The sequence below is a fragment of the Cervus elaphus genome, chromosome 3 (assembly GCF_910594005.1).
Source record: "Cervus elaphus chromosome 3, mCerEla1.1, whole genome shotgun sequence".
NCBI classification, from domain to species: domain Eukaryota; kingdom Metazoa; phylum Chordata; class Mammalia; order Artiodactyla; family Cervidae; genus Cervus; species Cervus elaphus.
The window spans coordinates 33,003,469-33,021,608 of NC_057817.1; the positions used below are offsets into that span (position 1 = coordinate 33,003,469).

The 18,140-nt window shown below is 35.5% G+C and overlaps 1 protein-coding gene across 3 annotated transcripts in view; it reads left to right on the forward strand.

Annotated features, from left to right (window-relative positions):
* Positions 1–10,380, forward strand: part of SLC38A4 (solute carrier family 38 member 4) — a 75,988-nt gene extending 65,608 nt beyond the window's left edge. For all 3 annotated transcript variants that reach the window (XM_043886199.1, XM_043886220.1, XM_043886209.1), the window contains exons 14-16: positions 5,027–5,171; positions 6,291–6,388; positions 8,106–10,380. In XM_043886199.1, the coding sequence (XP_043742134.1) occupies positions 5,027–5,171; positions 6,291–6,388; positions 8,106–8,207 (345 nt within the window). In that variant the 3' untranslated portion in view covers positions 8,208–10,380. The remainder of the gene's footprint in view (positions 1–5,026; positions 5,172–6,290; positions 6,389–8,105) is intronic.
* The last annotated feature ends 7,760 nt before the right edge of the window (positions 10,381–18,140 follow it).

Genomic DNA, 18,140 nt, shown 5'->3' on the forward strand with positions numbered 1-18,140 from the left:
ACTTTCCTGCCAACTCTCCTTCCTTTCATAAACACTGAATTTACCATTCATTTTAGGGGGGAAATTAGCAGCACAGTAGTCAGCACTGTCCCATACAGAATGTTCCATACAGGGCCAAACAAATGAGGACTAGTCATATAATGACACTGTGGTCACTTTAAATGCAGTTTGTGTGCTGAAATATTTGTTGGCACATTCCTTTTTCATGAGTGCATGAAATCAGATCTTTATTACAACGGCAGCTAAGAGTTTACTTTTAAATAATGTCTTGTCTCTCATTTATCTGAAAGTATTTCAAATGTCATGCACACAGCTTTAGCCTAAAATCAACTCCATTGTAGGTATAAGGCAGAAGACAGCTGTAGACAGAAACTGTACCATAGGGTAAAATTTCCAAGCAAACAGCATCGCCGAGAAAAGAATATCTGGAACCCTTCTTTTTCTGTGTAAAGATATTACTGATTAAATTTTGGCACACAGTGGGTACTCATATCATTGTTGAATCAAAGCATTTCATAAAAAATCTGTTATGTGCTTCTGTATTGTTTTTTACTTTTTATTCATAAGCCCTAAATGTGGTGCTTTCAAGCCGAGGTCTCGGGAGATTAATGGACTTTGTTGGGCTACCCAGCTAGCTGGTAACAGTTGAGCTAGTGCATTGCTCACAGGGGACACTTATGGCTGCAGTCATAATCATGGGCAGTAGAAGTTAGCCTTTCACTTGGTGATGATCATTTCACCTTGACATTCACAATCCAGATAGACCATAGAAATTCTTCGCCTGTATAACAGATAAGGCATTGGCATAAATCTGACCATCAAGAGTGGCAACACATTTCCCATTAGATATATCTCCCATTGTGGTCTGGAAGCATTTCCCATCCAATGCCCATTAAAACCAAAATTGACCATTAGAACCCAATTTCAGAAAGCATAACTAACTGCTGTCCTTCAATATGTATTTTCATTCACCATTAGCAGTTGCGAAACATTTTGTTTGTAAATCTGCCTCACCCTTACAGTGTTACATTAAGATGGTCTATATAATTGTCCACATTTCCCCTAGAGGTTAGGGGTGTGCACAGTAATCGGCATATGATGATCTCAACCATGTTGGCTAAGGAAGATGATCTCCAGATGAAGCTTGCCTTTTCTTAAGTTGTATGAACTGCTTTTTCTAGCAAAAAAGACATAGACTCTTCCCCTTGCCAACATCTGCCATGAACTTCAGTTTGAATGAGGATCTTGGCTACCTGAACCAAGCCTCCATGTTTTGATGGATGACATAAAAGTGGGTTTGGCCTCCTTGCCCCAGTCAAATACATGCAGGCTGCATTTTAGTCACTTCTCTCCCAAAATGATAGAAATTGGTTATGCTGTATTTCTTTGTTTCTTCCAGTTTCAAACCAAAATTTTCCATGTGTTGCATGCTGAGTCAAATAGCATGCTTCTCCTGATGAGTTTCTTTGAATTAAGAAACTCTTGGCCAATAAGTTTATTTACTTTGTTTTGATATCCCCACACATAAATAATAAAACAAGCAAAACCTAAAATGGATTAGGTTTAATCTGGATTAAAATCTATCAGTTTTAGGTATTTTTGGTATTCTCCATTTTTCAACAAATATGTTGGTCATTTTTCTTAGGAGCCCAAGGAGAGATAAAAAGGGTTTTGTTGTCAGTGGTGGTTGGGTTTTCCTTTTATCTCTCCATTTATTATCTTTCTTTTTTCCAGACAGCATTTCCTTCTTAGAAAAGGCACAAAGTATTTATTGAACAAATAAAGAAAATTAAGGCTAGTTTTTCTACAAGCTGCTCAACATTTTTTCTTTCTTAGCTGGAGAAGGTGATATGGGGCTGGGGTGTCTATTATGGAATTGACATTTTTCAGCTTGTGCTTTTCTTTATGCAGAAAATGCACAGGTTTTCATGGAAAACAGAAAAAACACAAAGACTCAAATTCTACTCACTGCACCTTTTTCTCTTTAAGAAAAAAGAGATTATGTCTCGGATCCTCTGCTGCTGCTGCTAAGTCGCTTTAGTCATGTTCGACTCTGTGTGACCCCATAGACGGCAGCCCACCAGGCTCCCCCATCCCTGGGATTCTCCAGGCATGAACACTGGCTAGCTACTTCTATTTCATTTTATTTTAGTAAAACCATTCTTTTCACTTATGTTGCCTTCAGATTTCCTGTTTTGAAGTGAATATGGGTGTAGGCATAGAAATATGGCAGATGTTTCTATGTGTGGAATAGCACATTGACCATTGGTATTTCCTACCCTCTTTGTCCTACACAATCCTGCAAATGAAGTGTGGTTCACTTGTAAGCAATAGAATGGATTTTCTTTTTTTTTTTTTAGAGTTGAGAATGAAGGCTCCCACTTTCCAGTTGGCCTCCACATTTCTGACTTTCCCATTGGGCCCCCATATTAGAACACAGTACCTCCTAATAGGCTCCTGTTTGGAACATTAAATCTGGAAATAACATGTTTTCTCTAGAGCTGCATGGAAGTTGTCTGGAATCACTCTGGGGGACTTTCATCCCCACAGTATCAGATCCACATTTCCAGGTTCTTGTCAGTTGTGTCAGTAGAGAAAAGGACGCTGAGATAAGTTAGTAATAAGCCAGAGTCACCTCTGTCCTGACATAGGTAAATAGAGCTGCTGGGGACCTCAAGATCCCAGGCTTACCCCACAAGGCAGTGTTTTTATGTGGAATGACTAGTAAGTTTCATTCTATTTTTTTCCACCATCTACCACCACCAGCAATCTCCCATCTTTCTCTTTGCCCTGCTGCCCATTTTAGGAATACATGGGCAACTCTCTACACCTTCAGTTCTTTTTCGGATTTTGTTATTCCTTGTTCATTCTGAAGCACAAGCTTTCACCATTTACTTCAACCATTATTCCTATAAAATTTCTGTACTCTTACATCATTTAACCAAATTGTAATGTTTCTGAGAGCCATGAGATCTTAGGAAACTGTATTTATTTACATTCAGACACCCAGTACATATAGGCTTACCTCTAACTCAGTTTAAACAATTAAAGGCATTATTACAACAAAGGACTAAAAAGCACAAACATGTGACCCCCTGCCTGAAAATAACCTGTATTCTACTTGTTTATGCTATAACTTTATCACTTTCAGACAAATAAATCCTTAAAACCACAGAAAGCTTATTTTAAGCATGTTATGTTTGGACAGCATCGAATAAGCACTAATTGTCAGACATAATGTAGAATTAATAAACTATTGGGAAAAACAAAGTCAAACCTTTTGTTTTCCTCAGTTTACTTTTCAGAGTTGTGTAATTTTCACTCATCCAATTTTTAAAATCCATTACAAACTCACTCTTAAACTGTTTGCAGAGACTATACAGATTTGCCATTCTGGAAATGAAACTGCCTTTTAAACCTAAACAGATGGCTTTAATTTTTGGTGGACTGGCATGAAAAGAATGTTACATTTGACACTGAGGCAGTTCAACTAAAAGTTTTTATTTGTATGTGTGTTTCAAAATATATTTTACTTTTCTCTGTTTTCAGTGAATTCCAATCTTCACACTATTAAGAGACTTCAGAAGCCAAAGTTTAAAGTGAAAATCAATTTCACATTTCTAAAAATAAGAAGTCCTAGCTTAACTGAAGTGCTCATTTATTGAAAAGCCAATAAACTAATTCCACTAAGTCCCAAAGTGTCTTCTAAAAGATTCCAAAGATAAGAATATTTTCAGCTTTGTTAAGCTGTACAAACATAAAAGGCTGTCCCTCCCCCTACCCACAAGGATCTTTTCATCCAGTTACATCAGGGTAACTCGAGCCCCTGCTACATTTGGAGCCTCCCTGACCCTTCACCTACTTATTTCAGCTGCGGCAATAGGACTGAAATCTCATAAGAATCCTGAAGGGAGGGGAAAGATTTGTTCTGTTCAATTCATCAACATTTACTGGTGCCTTCTGCATGTGAGACACTAAGATAGAAACTCAGGAGTGTTAAGATTGTTAGGTCTTGTTCTTTGTCCTTTGTGCATTTAATAATCTCTACTGGGAGTGGGGGAGGTGATGGGGTGAAAAGAAACAAGTAAACACAAAAAGTATCATGTTTCTTAAAATACCAGGTGGTAAAAATGTTAAATAAAGTGTGAATTTAGTCTCCTAAATGCCAGGTTGGTAAAAGTTCTGCTCACAATCATATGCAAATAAATTCAGTGCTTGCCCTTTATACTTAATCCGGGCTGATGAGACATAATTAGAAATCAACAGGGGGTTTTTTGTGTCTCTGAATTATATATCTTATCTGTTCTTTTATCTCTTTCTGACTGAGATTGTTTTCAAAAAAAAAAATTCTGAAAACTGAGAAAGTGAGCACAAGATAGATTGCCAAGGAAAAGTGACTCCCTCCCAAACATCAAAAATCAGCATCAAACTTACACAATATGAATGCACCCAATACCACTGAACTGGAGACTTAAAAATGGTTAAGATGATATATTTTAGGTTATTTGTACTTTACCACAATTTTTTACGTTTTTGGAAAAATATCAGTATCAAGATCTTTTCTGGGGGAAAAGAAAAACAAAGAAAATGCTTTAGAGGGATGAGAATATTTGAAAAGTAGATGAAAACAAAGCAGTGACCCAAAGGGGATAGTGGGAGTGGGAGGGGAAATGCATTAGGTGTTTGGGATTAACATATACACACTGCTGTATGTAAAACAGATCACTAACAAGGACCTACTGTGTGGCAGAGGAAGCTACAGTCAATATCTTGTAATAAATCTATAATGGAAAAGAATCTGAAAGAGAATATATATAGTCATATATATATGTATAATTATATGTATAATTGATATGTATATGTATAAATATATGTAATATACATGTACATGCATAAATACTTAAAATATATCTGTATAATTTAATCAATTTGCTGGGTACTTGAAACTAACATAACACTGTAAATGAACTTTCAATAAAAAAACAACACAAAGCACTGACCTTGCCTTTGAACTCTCCTGTTGCAGATTCGCACATCAGTGACCACACTGTTATTTCCCAAAAGACCATTCAGCTGGATAAGGCATTTCCTGATTGCAGCCATAATTATTGCTCTTAATAATGTTTTGGTCATCCTTGTGCCAACTATAAAATACATCTTTGGATTCATAGGTAAGTTTCCAAAATGCTTTTATTTAGTCAGCTCGAGCTGTCCATAAATGGAGAGCAGGGAGCCAGTGATGGGAGGTCAAGGATCCCAGTCCATCTCAGGCTCCCAGAATTCCTAGTAGTCCAACTGGGCTCCAGTTGGTCACCATCCCTTCCTTCCAGGTGACACTGGACTTTATGGACAGGACCAGAAAATGTTGGTGCTAAAACCTAATTTATAGGCATCTAATCTAGCTGCCTTTTCTGACAAACAATGCAATTTAGCCCTGTAGAAGTCAAACCATATGTTAGAGTGAACCCAGGTTTGGACTGAGGTCTTAACTCTGCATCAAGAAAAAAAAAGAGGAAAGAAGGTAGATTCTATTTAAATGGTCTGTGAGTATCAGCTGAGCATTAAGGGATGTCTTTGGAGAAAGAAGAGATTGACTTTGTAAAACATATTATTTCTCTTAACTGGGTGACCCATTAATATATTTAATTTTCCATTCTGCTGATTTGAGGGTTTGCTCACATTTTAAGTACAATATAAAACTTTAAAAACATAGGTGAAAACAACTTGAAAAGTTAGAAGTGGATTGGAAGGGTGTGTGAGGAGTTCCGCTTCCTCAGTATGTGTTTATATTACTAATTTTCTATAAATCTATAACACTCGGCCTTTTTGTTGTTTATCATGTGTGATGTATATTTACTAGGCAGCTATGATGTTAGGTGCATTTTAATTTTATTTATAAATATATTTTGTTTTGAATAAACATCCACGGGCTAATACTTCGGCCACTTGATGCGAAGAGCCAACTCATCGGAAAAGACCCTCAAGTTGGGAAAGATTGAGGGCAGGAGAAGAGGGTGACAGAGGATGGGATGGTTGGATGGCATCATTAATTCAATGGACAGGAGTTTGAGTAAACTTCGGGAGATAGTGAGGGACAGGGAAGCCTGGCATGCTGCAGTCCCTGGGGTCACAAAGAGTTGGACACGGCTAAGTGACTGAGCAACAAACCATGAGTGTATAGTGCTTTTTGTGCTTTGCTAAGGGTAGTTTTAGACTTGGTTTCTTTTGAGTGTATGCCCTTGTGTCTCTGCCTGCTGAGGAAGACTGACTTGTCCTGTGTCTCTCCTCAGGGGCTTCTTCTGCCACTATGCTGATCTTCATCCTTCCAGCAGTTTTCTATCTTAAACTTGTCAAGAAAGAACCTCTTAGGTCACCCCAGAAGGTCGGGGTAAGTAAGGTTTACCATCTCTCCCTTTAAGTTTCCACTACTTAAAGTAAACCAGGAAATGCATGCACATGTTCCAAAAACTGAATTGATGCCCAAGAACCAAAAATCAAAGATGGCTAGAGCTCTGGTGGAAAAAAAGGAGGTGCAGATTTCTAGCACCGAGATGATTCTGGGATTTCTTTCCTTCACATATTAAATAGCTTGTGCTAAGTCCTTCCTACCTGTCAAATGCTAATGGAGTTTGCCCACAGGCATACCTTTATAACAGTTTCTACCACCAAGCTATGGTTGCACTATCCACAGGAAACAATGCAGGAAGGAATTAGGCTCCTTACCAGCGTTATGAAAAAGTATTTACATTTTGGTCACAGTCATTAGGCTTGTGAGGCCAAAAAGTGTTGCTTTTGTTTTCCCCTCCTCAGTACCTTGTTATCCCCTGTGGACTAAGAACAGAACCATCTGTTGTTCAGTTAGTCTCTTTCCATATAATTTATAGTCCTATTAACCTGGGGAGTAAATATTTCTTTCCCATAATAGTACTACAAAAATGTATACTAGAAATAGTTGTTCTTCAATATTAAATATTATCTATGACTGCTTAATAAAGTCTTGTATTAAGACTTGAAAAGTGCCTCTGACTGACTGAACCTGAATTTTGCCTGTGAGTCATTCTCCTCTCAGGATGGTTTGGGGACTTTAGGAAAGTTTGGTATCAAAAGCTCCTCCCATCGTCTTGCCCCCAGATTCCCACTCTATGTAGTCCATTCTGCTTCAACTTTTATAGCACTGCGACCTTGGTAAGTCACTTTTTCTGTTTGACTTGATGTAAAAATGAGTAAAATTATATCCTAGATTCTTCTTAGTGAAAAAAGATGCCAGTCGCTGTTTCTTCTTGTGTAGAATTAGGAAGTCAGTCTATGCGGTAGTCTGTAAGGCCCCTTTTAGTGTTAAAATTGTGAAATATTTATATGTTTATGTAATTATAGGTATATTACAAGTATAGGCATATATGTATATGTAATTACATGTTAATACACACGCATATACTTTGAGGTTTTTTTTTTTTTTCAAGAAATATGTAATATACATTATATTGTGTGCGTGCTTAGCCTCTTTAGTCATGGCCGACTCTTTGTGACCCCATGGACTGTAGCCTGCCACGCTCCTCTGTCCTCTGGGGATTCTCCAGGCAAGAACACTGCAGTGGATTGCCATGCCCTCCTCCAGGGGATCTTGACCCAGAGATCAGACCTGCATTTCATATTATGTCTCCCTCATTGGCAGGGGTTCTTTACCACTGGTGCCACTAGGTTTTGTTTTTGTTTGCTTAAAAAAAAATTTAATCACATCATACATGCTACTCTTTTATAACCTGCCCCCTTTCACCTGAAAGATTGTGAGTACTCCGTAAGTCATTTAATCTTTTTCTATTACTTGGTTTGTAAGGATTATAGGGTATTCCATTATTTTATGTACCAAATCAGTTAACCATTTTTCTATGTTGAACATTTGGGTTAAATTTGTCTATATCATATTTCTTCCCTCTTTCCCCAGGTAGGGTTCTAAATCGATTAACTGCTAGGCATGGGCAGCTGTAAGAATAATACAATTCAATATGCAAATCGAATGGCTGTCTTAAGTAAACGACTTATAAAAGCAAACTGTACTAAAGAAATATAATTTCTGTGTTCCCTAACAAGTTCTTTCTGACTTACAGGCTTTAGTTTTCCTCGTGGTTGGCATCATCTTCATGATGGGAAGCATGGCACTCATTATAATTGACTGGATTTACAATCCCCCAAATTCCAAGCATCATTAACCCAAGGAAAAATACTATCTTTTCCTGTTAGAGATGGTTACCAATTATGCTCCCAAAGACATTTTAGTTATCTTGTTTGGAATGTTAGTCATAGGAAATAACAGGGAGATTCCAACGATGTTTACCAGCAATATTACCAAGCACCTACAGAAGAGAAGATCATCATTTTTGTCACAAATGGCTGTTTATATGTTTAAAATCTGTGGAGCACACTTCCACCCAGGTTTTACTAGAGCAGTGTGCGATGATGTATTTTTGCTTCTGCGTGTGCAGAATAAGGGTAGCTGCATGTAACGATCGCCAAATAATACCCTTTTCCCTCTCCCCCCAAAAGTACCAAATTTCTGTATTCTTAGAATATCAAGCAAAAATGCCCTGATGGCAAAGCTAATGCCACTTAATGCCTTCCCTCAATCTTACACCAAATACTCCAGGTCTATTTAATGACAGAGGCAAAAGACATGTATTATGAACTGTCTCTGCAAGTTACATGAGTGATCAGACACCAGGCTGGAGCATCTTATGCTCAACACTAAAGGAAAATTTTGCCCGTCCTACTTGTGACATTGAATTAGTGACTTCTTCATTCAACCGTTCTTCTGTAAATATTAAAACACCTAATGAAACACAGAGAGGGGCTTTATTGAAATTATAGAGCACCAGCAAAACAATGCTTATGGCTATACTGAATGTTCTGGAAGCATTTGTTTATTAATGTTATTCCCAGCCCTCTTGTCATGCTTTTGTCACTGAACAATGCCCTCCCTCTCGTCTTCCATTTTCGTTCAGAATTTTTAGAATACCACTATTCATGTGGAGCTACACTACCCAGTATTGTTTAATACATTTTTATTTGATAAACATTCAGTGCAGGAAACTGTGATTGCTTTATGTTTATGTATATAATCTTATTCTGTAGTTATCAGAATTTTAATGTATGGTACATTTGATTTTTATTTTTTACATGTGTAGTTTTCTCTCTTCACAGTCAAACATTTATGTTATTGGGGGTGGGGGTAGGGAAGTGAGTTGATAGGCTCAAAAATCCACATGTATGTATCTGTCTATTGGGCATATTTTAAATTTGAAACCTGAGTGATATATTGAATAGTTTGGTAATGCTCTTCTTCAGTGTTTACAATATTACCATAATCATCTACAAGAAAATAATTTCCCTATTTGCAAATAATTATCAATACTAAGGTAGTTCTTTTAATTTAGAAGGTCTAAAATAGGATTTAGTTCATTTTAGCTTGAACAGGTGTTTGCTAACATAGATTTGCCATTTAATACAGCATTGAGCTATTCTCTATGAAAATAAAAGTGCTAACACTACAAAGAGATGCAAATTATTATTCTTGTTCACTTTTACAACATAGTTACATGAAATGGATTTAAAAATTAGTACTCACTGCCTAGAATTTCTAGAGTTTGCTCCTTTTTTCCTCAATCAGTAGCAAGCACATTTGTTGTATATTGTAGTATAGCCTAGTATGAAATACAGATGTTATGTAAGTATGAAAATATTAAATCTTATTTCAATAGTTTTTGCTGGAATGTGCCTTACGTAAATATATATTTGTTTTATGTATTATTCTCTAGAGGCATAATATTGTAAAATGGTGCACTTTGTTAGGGAAATTGAGCATTACTAGAAACTATCATGACTTCTGACTATTATTTACCAAATAGCATTTTTAAGATATATTTCTATTTTCAATTCATCTAAAGAGAGAATCAAAATAGAAAATGGAAAAAAGGTGCCTTCTGAGTGTTAAAAATGTTTGATCTGAATGTATTTAAATGTAAATACAATGGATTGATCCAAAAAACTGAAAAGCTGTAAAATCTGTATATATTTTGAATGCTTTACATTTGAAATGACTCACTTGAAAGTATCAACATGAAAATTATATAAATATTCAAGAGCAATACTACAGTGCCAAATAATAAAGCATCGTTTTTTCTCATGGTCATTTTCAGGATTAGAGTTCACATAGACTGCAGGACAGGCATACATATGGTATATTGTACTGGTTAATTTAGCCCCATTTATAAACAGATGAAAATTTTATTTTCTTATTTCATTTATAAGATGGTTCAATATATAGGGAGGCTTTTTTTATTATAGAAAGTGTATATTGGTATATAATAAATGAACTTTTCAAATGACTATGATGTAATTTTCTTTCTGTTGTTGAAGGCATGAAAAATATTATTTATAAATGAAAACATATTTTAAATCTTAATATTGTCTCTTTTATATTGGTATATGTTCCATTTTTATTGTTACTCTGACATAAAACTGATATTTATAGCTTTCAGAAAATAGTTGCCATCTTATAATGGCAAAATACACAGCTAATTTGAAGTCATGCTTGTTTTGTATCATCCTAGAATGAATGTGGATGAAATGACTCTCTTAATGGTGAATTAATGAAGAATTCATCTGGGATGGAAAAAGAGGGATAGAAGAAAGATGAAAATAGTTAAAGAAAGATATGAAATATTTGGGAGAAGGGAAAGCAACATGGGAGTGCTGAGGACCTGGTAGAAATGAACTTGTAGTGGGGCTGACAGGTCATATATTAAATGTATGCTTGACTTTCTAAGCAACTTTCAAGTCATTCTCCAAAGTGGTTCTACCATTTTCATTTTCACCAGTAATATACACAAGTTCTAGTTGCTCCACATCCCTGTCAACAGTTGACATTGTCTTTTGTACTTAGCTGCCCTTCAAGTAGGTGTGGAAAGTTATCTCACCGTGATTTTCATTTCCATTTCCCTGATGACTAGTGTGGGAAACTTTTCATGCATATAATGACCATTCATGTTTTCTTTTGTAAAGTGTCTGTTCAAATCCCTTGCTCATTTTTAAAATTAGGTTGTCTTTTTATTGTTTTTTTTGTCAGAATTCTTTATATATTCTGGATACATGTGCTTTGTCAGATTGCAAATGTATTTTCCCAGTCTATGGCATGCTTACTCATTTTCCTAAATGTGTTTTGCAATTCCTGTCTTAATGAGGGTGCGATTAATTGAAATGGTCAATTAATTGTCATAATTGTTTAGATTTTCAAATGTGGAGAGTATGAGAATTCTTTCTCTTTTTTGTTATTGTGTCTTTTTGTTTTGTAGTTAGCTTCATTTAATGTATGCTAATCTAATTCTTGTTTTATACAGACCTTTGATTAAAAATAACTCTTTCTAAGTCACTTTAAATCTTAGTTCGGAGACCTAGTACTGCCTATATAGGCCCAGGACATCAAAAATCCTTTTCAGCTACTTGTAGTCAGCTTTATTAGATCCCTCAGCCCTTGCTATAGGCACATATAGAGGAAACAAGAGAAATTAGTTTATTTGATTCTCATTTACTAGCTTGGAAGTCCTGCCATTTTCTCTTGACTCTGTATTTTCCTTCATGTACAGAAGCAGTTTGCATAGTTTTTGCTTCTGTAGCATGTATCTTCATGACTGTCTTTTCTCAATAAAAAATTTTGCACAAATTATTAGTTTAATAAAATCAGTTTAGAGCTTTTCTTCACACCAAACACCAAAATGAAAAAAAATCATTATGAAAGTCAAAACATGATGAGGGGACATTTAAGGGAAAACTGCTTGATAGCTGCATATGAAAGTAAGTATTAGTCACTCAGTTGTGTCCAACTCTTTGTGACACAACTGTGGACTGTAGCCCACCAGGCTCCTCTGTCCTTGGAATTCTTTAGGCAAGGCGGGTAAGAATAATAGAGTGAATAGCCATGCCCTTCTCTAGATCTTTCAGACCCAGGGATCGAACCCCGGTCTCCCGCACTGCAGGTGGATTCTTTACCATCTGAGCCCTCAGGGAAAGTAAAACACACTGGCAAAAAGCACAAAGGCAGTCAATGATGATTAGACATACCTATGTAGCAGGAAAATATAATTTTGTCCACTAAAGAATAAACAATTAAAGATAATAGCTGCTACAAAATGCAGACCAATATATCCTCAATGTTTGAAGAGATAATACAGATCTATCAAGAATCTAATAGAGGAATGGACAACAGACATGAAATCACATACAGAAATGAACGGTGAATGCATATTTACAAATAATTAGATCTCACTATGAATCAACTACAGGGAAGTTAAAACATAACGAAAAAAATTGCTTTGCCAGAGTACTGAAATAAAGACAATGTTCTGTTTTAATGACTATAAGGAGTTAATCACTCATTCTGGTGACAGAAATCTTTCTTTTGCTAGCCTTATGTGGAGTTCATTCTGGCCATGCTTGTAATAGTCTCCCCAGAGATCCTCATAAATGCTTGTAATAGTCTCCCCAGAGATGTTCACACTCTAATCCCTGGCACACGAAAATATGTCAGGAAATTGAATTTAGCAGATAGAATTGAAGTACAGATCTTAAAATAGGAAGATTATGCTGAATAATCTAGTCACATAAGCCCTTAAAATCAGAGAACTTTCTTCAGCTAAAGTCAAAAGTAGTTAAAGCAGAAGAAGGGCTCAACTTGCCATTGCTGAGTTGAAAATGGAGGAGACCACGTGGAAACTGTGTGAAGGAAATTAATTCTTCCAACAACTCAAATAAGACAATAAGATGATTCTTCTCCTTAGCTTCCAAGTAGGAGCCTAGGGCACCAATACCTTCATTTGAGCCTAGAGAGCCCAAGCAGAATACTCTGTTGAGCCAGCCAGACTTGTGACCGAAAGATCTGCAAGATAATAAATGAGTGCCTTTTTAAGCTGCTAAATTTATGATAGTTGGCTATGACAGCAATATGAAACTATGAAATACAATATTCATGTCTGTTGATTAATTTCTGTTCTCAGGAAATAATCAGAAAAATGAATTGACTATTACATACTCTGTCCTATTTCAACATATAATATCTTACAGTTCTGAAATATTCCAAATGCACAAAATTGTGGAATCATTTAATAAATTCTAGTATCTTCATAGGCTGGACTATGATGGAGTCATCAAAAGTTTTTTAATCAAAAATATTTTCATTAATAAAATGAAAAGCTATGGTATAATATTAAGTGAAAAAAGAATAAAAGTTTTCTTATCCCCATTTTATATATTAAAAAAGCATGAAATAGAAAAAAAAAATGAAAGCAACCTAATGTTAAAAGTAGATATTTGTAAGTAGAAAAATAATTAGCAACATTGGCTTTTATCTTCATATATTTGTTATTTTCTAAATTTTCTATGAAGATTATATATTCCTTTTATCATTAGGAAAAAACTTTTCAGAAATAGAAAGGCTTTCTGCCAAGTTCTATTCTAGAAAAGAATTAAACCATGCTGCCAATTTCTATACATTTTTATATTTTCAGCTGAGTCTAAAGACATAATTAAATGAATGTGCAATTCACAATTAGGGAATAGTCATTAATGACTGAAGCAGACTCTCAAAGGATGGGACAGACCCTGATCAGAGGTGGGACTGGGATGAGATAAGGATGACTTGAAGAAAACAGTGTCTCATAGCAAGGAGACCAAGTTTTGAGTCCTATATCCATGTTCTGGGCAAGTCATTTAATTTTATTGAGCTTTAGTTTCCTCATATTTGTTGGAATAATTTCTGTATAATGTAATTCCCAAGATCATTTAGCTTGTAATCACTGGAAATGTCAGAAGATTCTGTCTTATAACATAATCATATCTTTAATGCAAAGTTTTGGCAGTAGTCACAAATGAGGGCTGGAAGAACTCTCTCCAATGGGAAAGTTACAAAGCATACATTGCAACAATGATTTCACCAGTTTGTCCTGGAAGTGAGCAGATACGTCAAATGCTTCTGAGGAAAACTCTGCCTTGCTGCTCAGGTTGAGTAATTTAATGGATAAACATTTACTCAGTGAAGAACATGCTAGATTCCACACTAGGTACAAGAATACAGAATAGTCCTCATCTTCAAGGACTTTTAAGGACTCTAGAGGAGGGAAAACATGTATACAGATAGTTACAATACAAAATGGAAAATGCTTTAGTATATACCCAGGATTCCCTGGAACCACTAAAAGGAGTGCTCAAGTCAGCCTTGGGAAAGAGGAGTAGTCATGGATTTCTGGCAACAGATACCACATAAGTTGAATCCTAAAGAACAAATTGGAGTTATCAGGTAAAGCGATGGAGTAGAAGAGCAAGTATCATGCACAAGAACATGATTTCTCTCACTGACCTCCCCATTCCCCACATAAACATGTAAGCACATGCCTTCCACAAACCATGTATTAGATTCCTGTTACTGCTATAACAAATTGCCACACACTTAGTGACTTTAAAAATATCTTTTATTATCTTACCACAGCAACAGCAGGAATCAGTAGAAGCCCCAGCAGAATCATACAAATCAAGCAGAGCAAATAAAACAACAAAGATTCTTAAAATTAAACTGTGCCTAGTACTACAACCACAAAGTAGACCAGGACTGATGTGTCAAATCGAAAGAGAGTGACGGCCCGCTACAGTAAAAGATTTCAATAGACAATGTCTGACACACAGCTGAAGATCATTAGTCATATCAAGAACCAAGAAAAGTACAATTTGATAGAAAAAGATAATTAACTGATGCTGACACTGAGATGAATCAGATGTCGGAACTACCTGACAAGGATTTGAAAGCATCCATCATAAAAATGCTTCAATGGTCAATTATAAACTCTCTTGAAACCAGAGGAAAACAATGGAACATCTTAACAAAGAAACTGAAGTTCAAAGAAGAATCAACTGCAAATTATAAACTGAAAAAATACAATAACAGAAATTTAAAGAAAAATTCACTGACATTCTCAGTAATAGAGTGGAGATGATGAAGGATATAATCAGTGAACTTGAGCAAATAGCAATGGAATTCACCTAATCTGAGGGTTTTCCTGGTGGCTCACACAATAAAGAATCTGCTTGCAAATGCAGGAGACTCAGATTCGATCTCTGGGTTTAGAAGATCCCCTGAAGAAAGGAATGGCTACCCACTCCAGTGTTCTTGCCTGGAGAATTCCATGGACAGAAGAGTCTGAAGGGTTACAGTCCATGGGGTTGCAAACAGTCAGACAGAACTGAGTGATTAACGCTTTCACTTTCATTTCACTTTCACCTAATCTGAACAAAAGAAAGGAAGCAAAGAGGCACTAGAGAAAGAAAGAAAGAGAGAAAGAAAGAGAGGAGGGAGGGGAAGAGACAGGAGTGAGAAAGAAAGAGAGAAGGAAATAAGAGAACTGGGCTGTAAACATATGTGACAAAAAACAAGAAGTCAACATTTGTATTATCAGAATCCTAGAAGAAAACAAGAAGAAATTGGATTTTAAAAGTCAACTTAAAGAAATAATGACTAAATATTTCCCAAATTTGGTGAAAGATACAAAGCTACACTCTAAAGGATAACTCAAAAAAAAAAATCCACAACAAATAATAGTCAAATTTCTAAAATGTTAAGATGAGGAAAAAGTCTTGAAAACATCTCAAGAGGAACAAAATGTTATCTACAGAGGAATACCAGTTTCAAATATTACAGGATTTCCTACCAAGCCTATGGAGATCAGAAAGAAGCAGCACAACAATTTTCAAGTGCTGAGAGAAAAAGAACTGTCAACTGAAAATTCTATGTTTTTCAGAAATTAAGGGAGATAACAACACTCCCCCTAAAGAGGAAAACTGAACGAATTGTTCCAGACTTAGTCTTAAAAACTGATTAAAGAACATCCTTCAAACAGAAAGCAAATGATAAAAGAACAAATGTTAGAGCATTAGTAAAGAAGAAACAAATGAAAGACCAGAAATATGTATACATACAATAGACTATTCTTTTCTTCATGAGTTTTGTCAATACATTTTGTTATTGAAACAAAAATTACAATACCATCTGATATTCAAGGTAATACTTTTTTTTTAAAGGTGACGGTAACAGAGACCTAAATAGAAGTGTGGTCTTCACAATTTGCTCAAAGTGATTAAATGTTGATATCAGTTGAATGTGATAAATCATATATGTATGCTACAATATCCAGAGTAACCACTACAAAAACTATCCAAACAAACACGTTAAAAAACACTATAACTAAACCAAGATGGATTCCTCAAAAATGTTTAGCACACTGGAAGTCAATAAAAGAGAAATAGGAGAATGAGAACCAGAAAGAACAGCAAGAAAAGAAATAATAAAGTGGCAGACTGAAGCAATAACATACCAGTAATTACTTTAAATGTAAATGATCTAAGTACACCAATCCAAAAAAGATTAGAAGAATGAATAAAAATTATGACTCAATTACATGCTGATTACAAGAAACTTGCTTCACATTCAGTGACATAGGTAGGTTGAAAGCAAAAGGATGAAAAAATATAAACATGCAAAAAATTAATAATAATAGAAATGTGACTATATTAATATCTGATAGATTTCAGAGGAAGGAAAAATAATAGAGACAAAGCAATGTCTCTTTGTCCCTATCATGTAAATAACAATAAAAGAATCAATGCAGCTGAAAATATGACAATTCTAAGTGTGCACAAAACAAACAGCAGAGCCTCAAAATCAGTTCAATTCAGTTCAGTCACTCAGTCAGTCGTGTCCGACTCTTTGCGACCCCATAGATTGTAGCACACCAGGCTTCCCTGTCCATCACCAACTCCTGGAGCTTACTCAAACTCATGTCCATTGAGTCGGTGATGCCTTCCAACCATCTCATCCTCTGTGGCCCCCTTCTTCTTCTGCCTTCAATCTTTCCCAGAATCAAGGTCTTTTCCAATGAGTCAGTTCACATCAGGTGGCCAAAGTATTGGAGTTTCAGCTTCAGCATCAGTCCTTCCAATGAATATTCGGGATTGATTTCCTTTAGGATTGACTGGCTTGATCTCCTTGCAGTCCAAGGTACTCTCAAGAGTCTTCTCAAACACCATAGAGCCTCAAAATACATGAAGTAAAAACTGATGGAGCTGAAGGAGAAATATGAATCCACAATTACAGTAGCAGACCACCACATTCATCTCTCAGAGACTGATAGAACTACCAGACAGAGAATCAGTTAAGATAGAGATCTGAACAACATAGTCAACCAAAAGGTTCTAATCTGTACCTATGAAACACTCCATCACCAGCAGCAGAATACCTAGAATTTATTCAAGCACTCACAGAACCCTAACCAAGATAAACCATATGATGGACCATAAAACAAACCTCAACAAATTTAAGAGAAGTAAAGTCATACAAAGTGTATTTTCTGACCATAATGGAATCAATTAAAAGTCAGTAACAGAACAATATGGAAATTAAATAACACACTACTATATACTCCTTGGATCAAAGAAAAAGAATCAAAGAAAAAGAATCAAAGAAAAATTTAAATGCATAGAACTGACTAAAATTTTTAAAAACAACATATCAAAAAACATGGGTTGCATCTAATGCAGTGCTGAGAGGAAATTTTGCAGCACTAAACTGTTTACATTAGAAATGAAGAAAGGTCTCAAGTCAGTAAGTTAAAGTTCCAAGTTAAGAAACATGAGAAAAAAAGAACAAAACAAACCAAAAGAAATCAGAAGGAAAAAAAAATAACAAAGGTAAGAGCATGTATCATTGAAACAGAAAATAAGAAAACAACAGAGAAAATCGATAAAACAAAAGCTGATTCTTTGGAAAATTGAAAATTGATAAACCTCTACCAAGACTGACAAAATAAAAAGAGAAAATTTATAAAGCATTGTGATTTAGTTGGACAGAAAATTTTCTTTTCTAGTGGTTCATAAAATAATGGTGTATCTTAAAATTTTAAAACATCTTAATTTTAATAAAATATACCTTTTGTAAAATACATTGTTAACATTCTTTGATAAAAAGGACATGAGCTCCATTTTTTTTTAGAGTTCCTATGCATGGTAGTACAAAATGGTGTGATTACTGCCACCATGTACCACTCTAATTC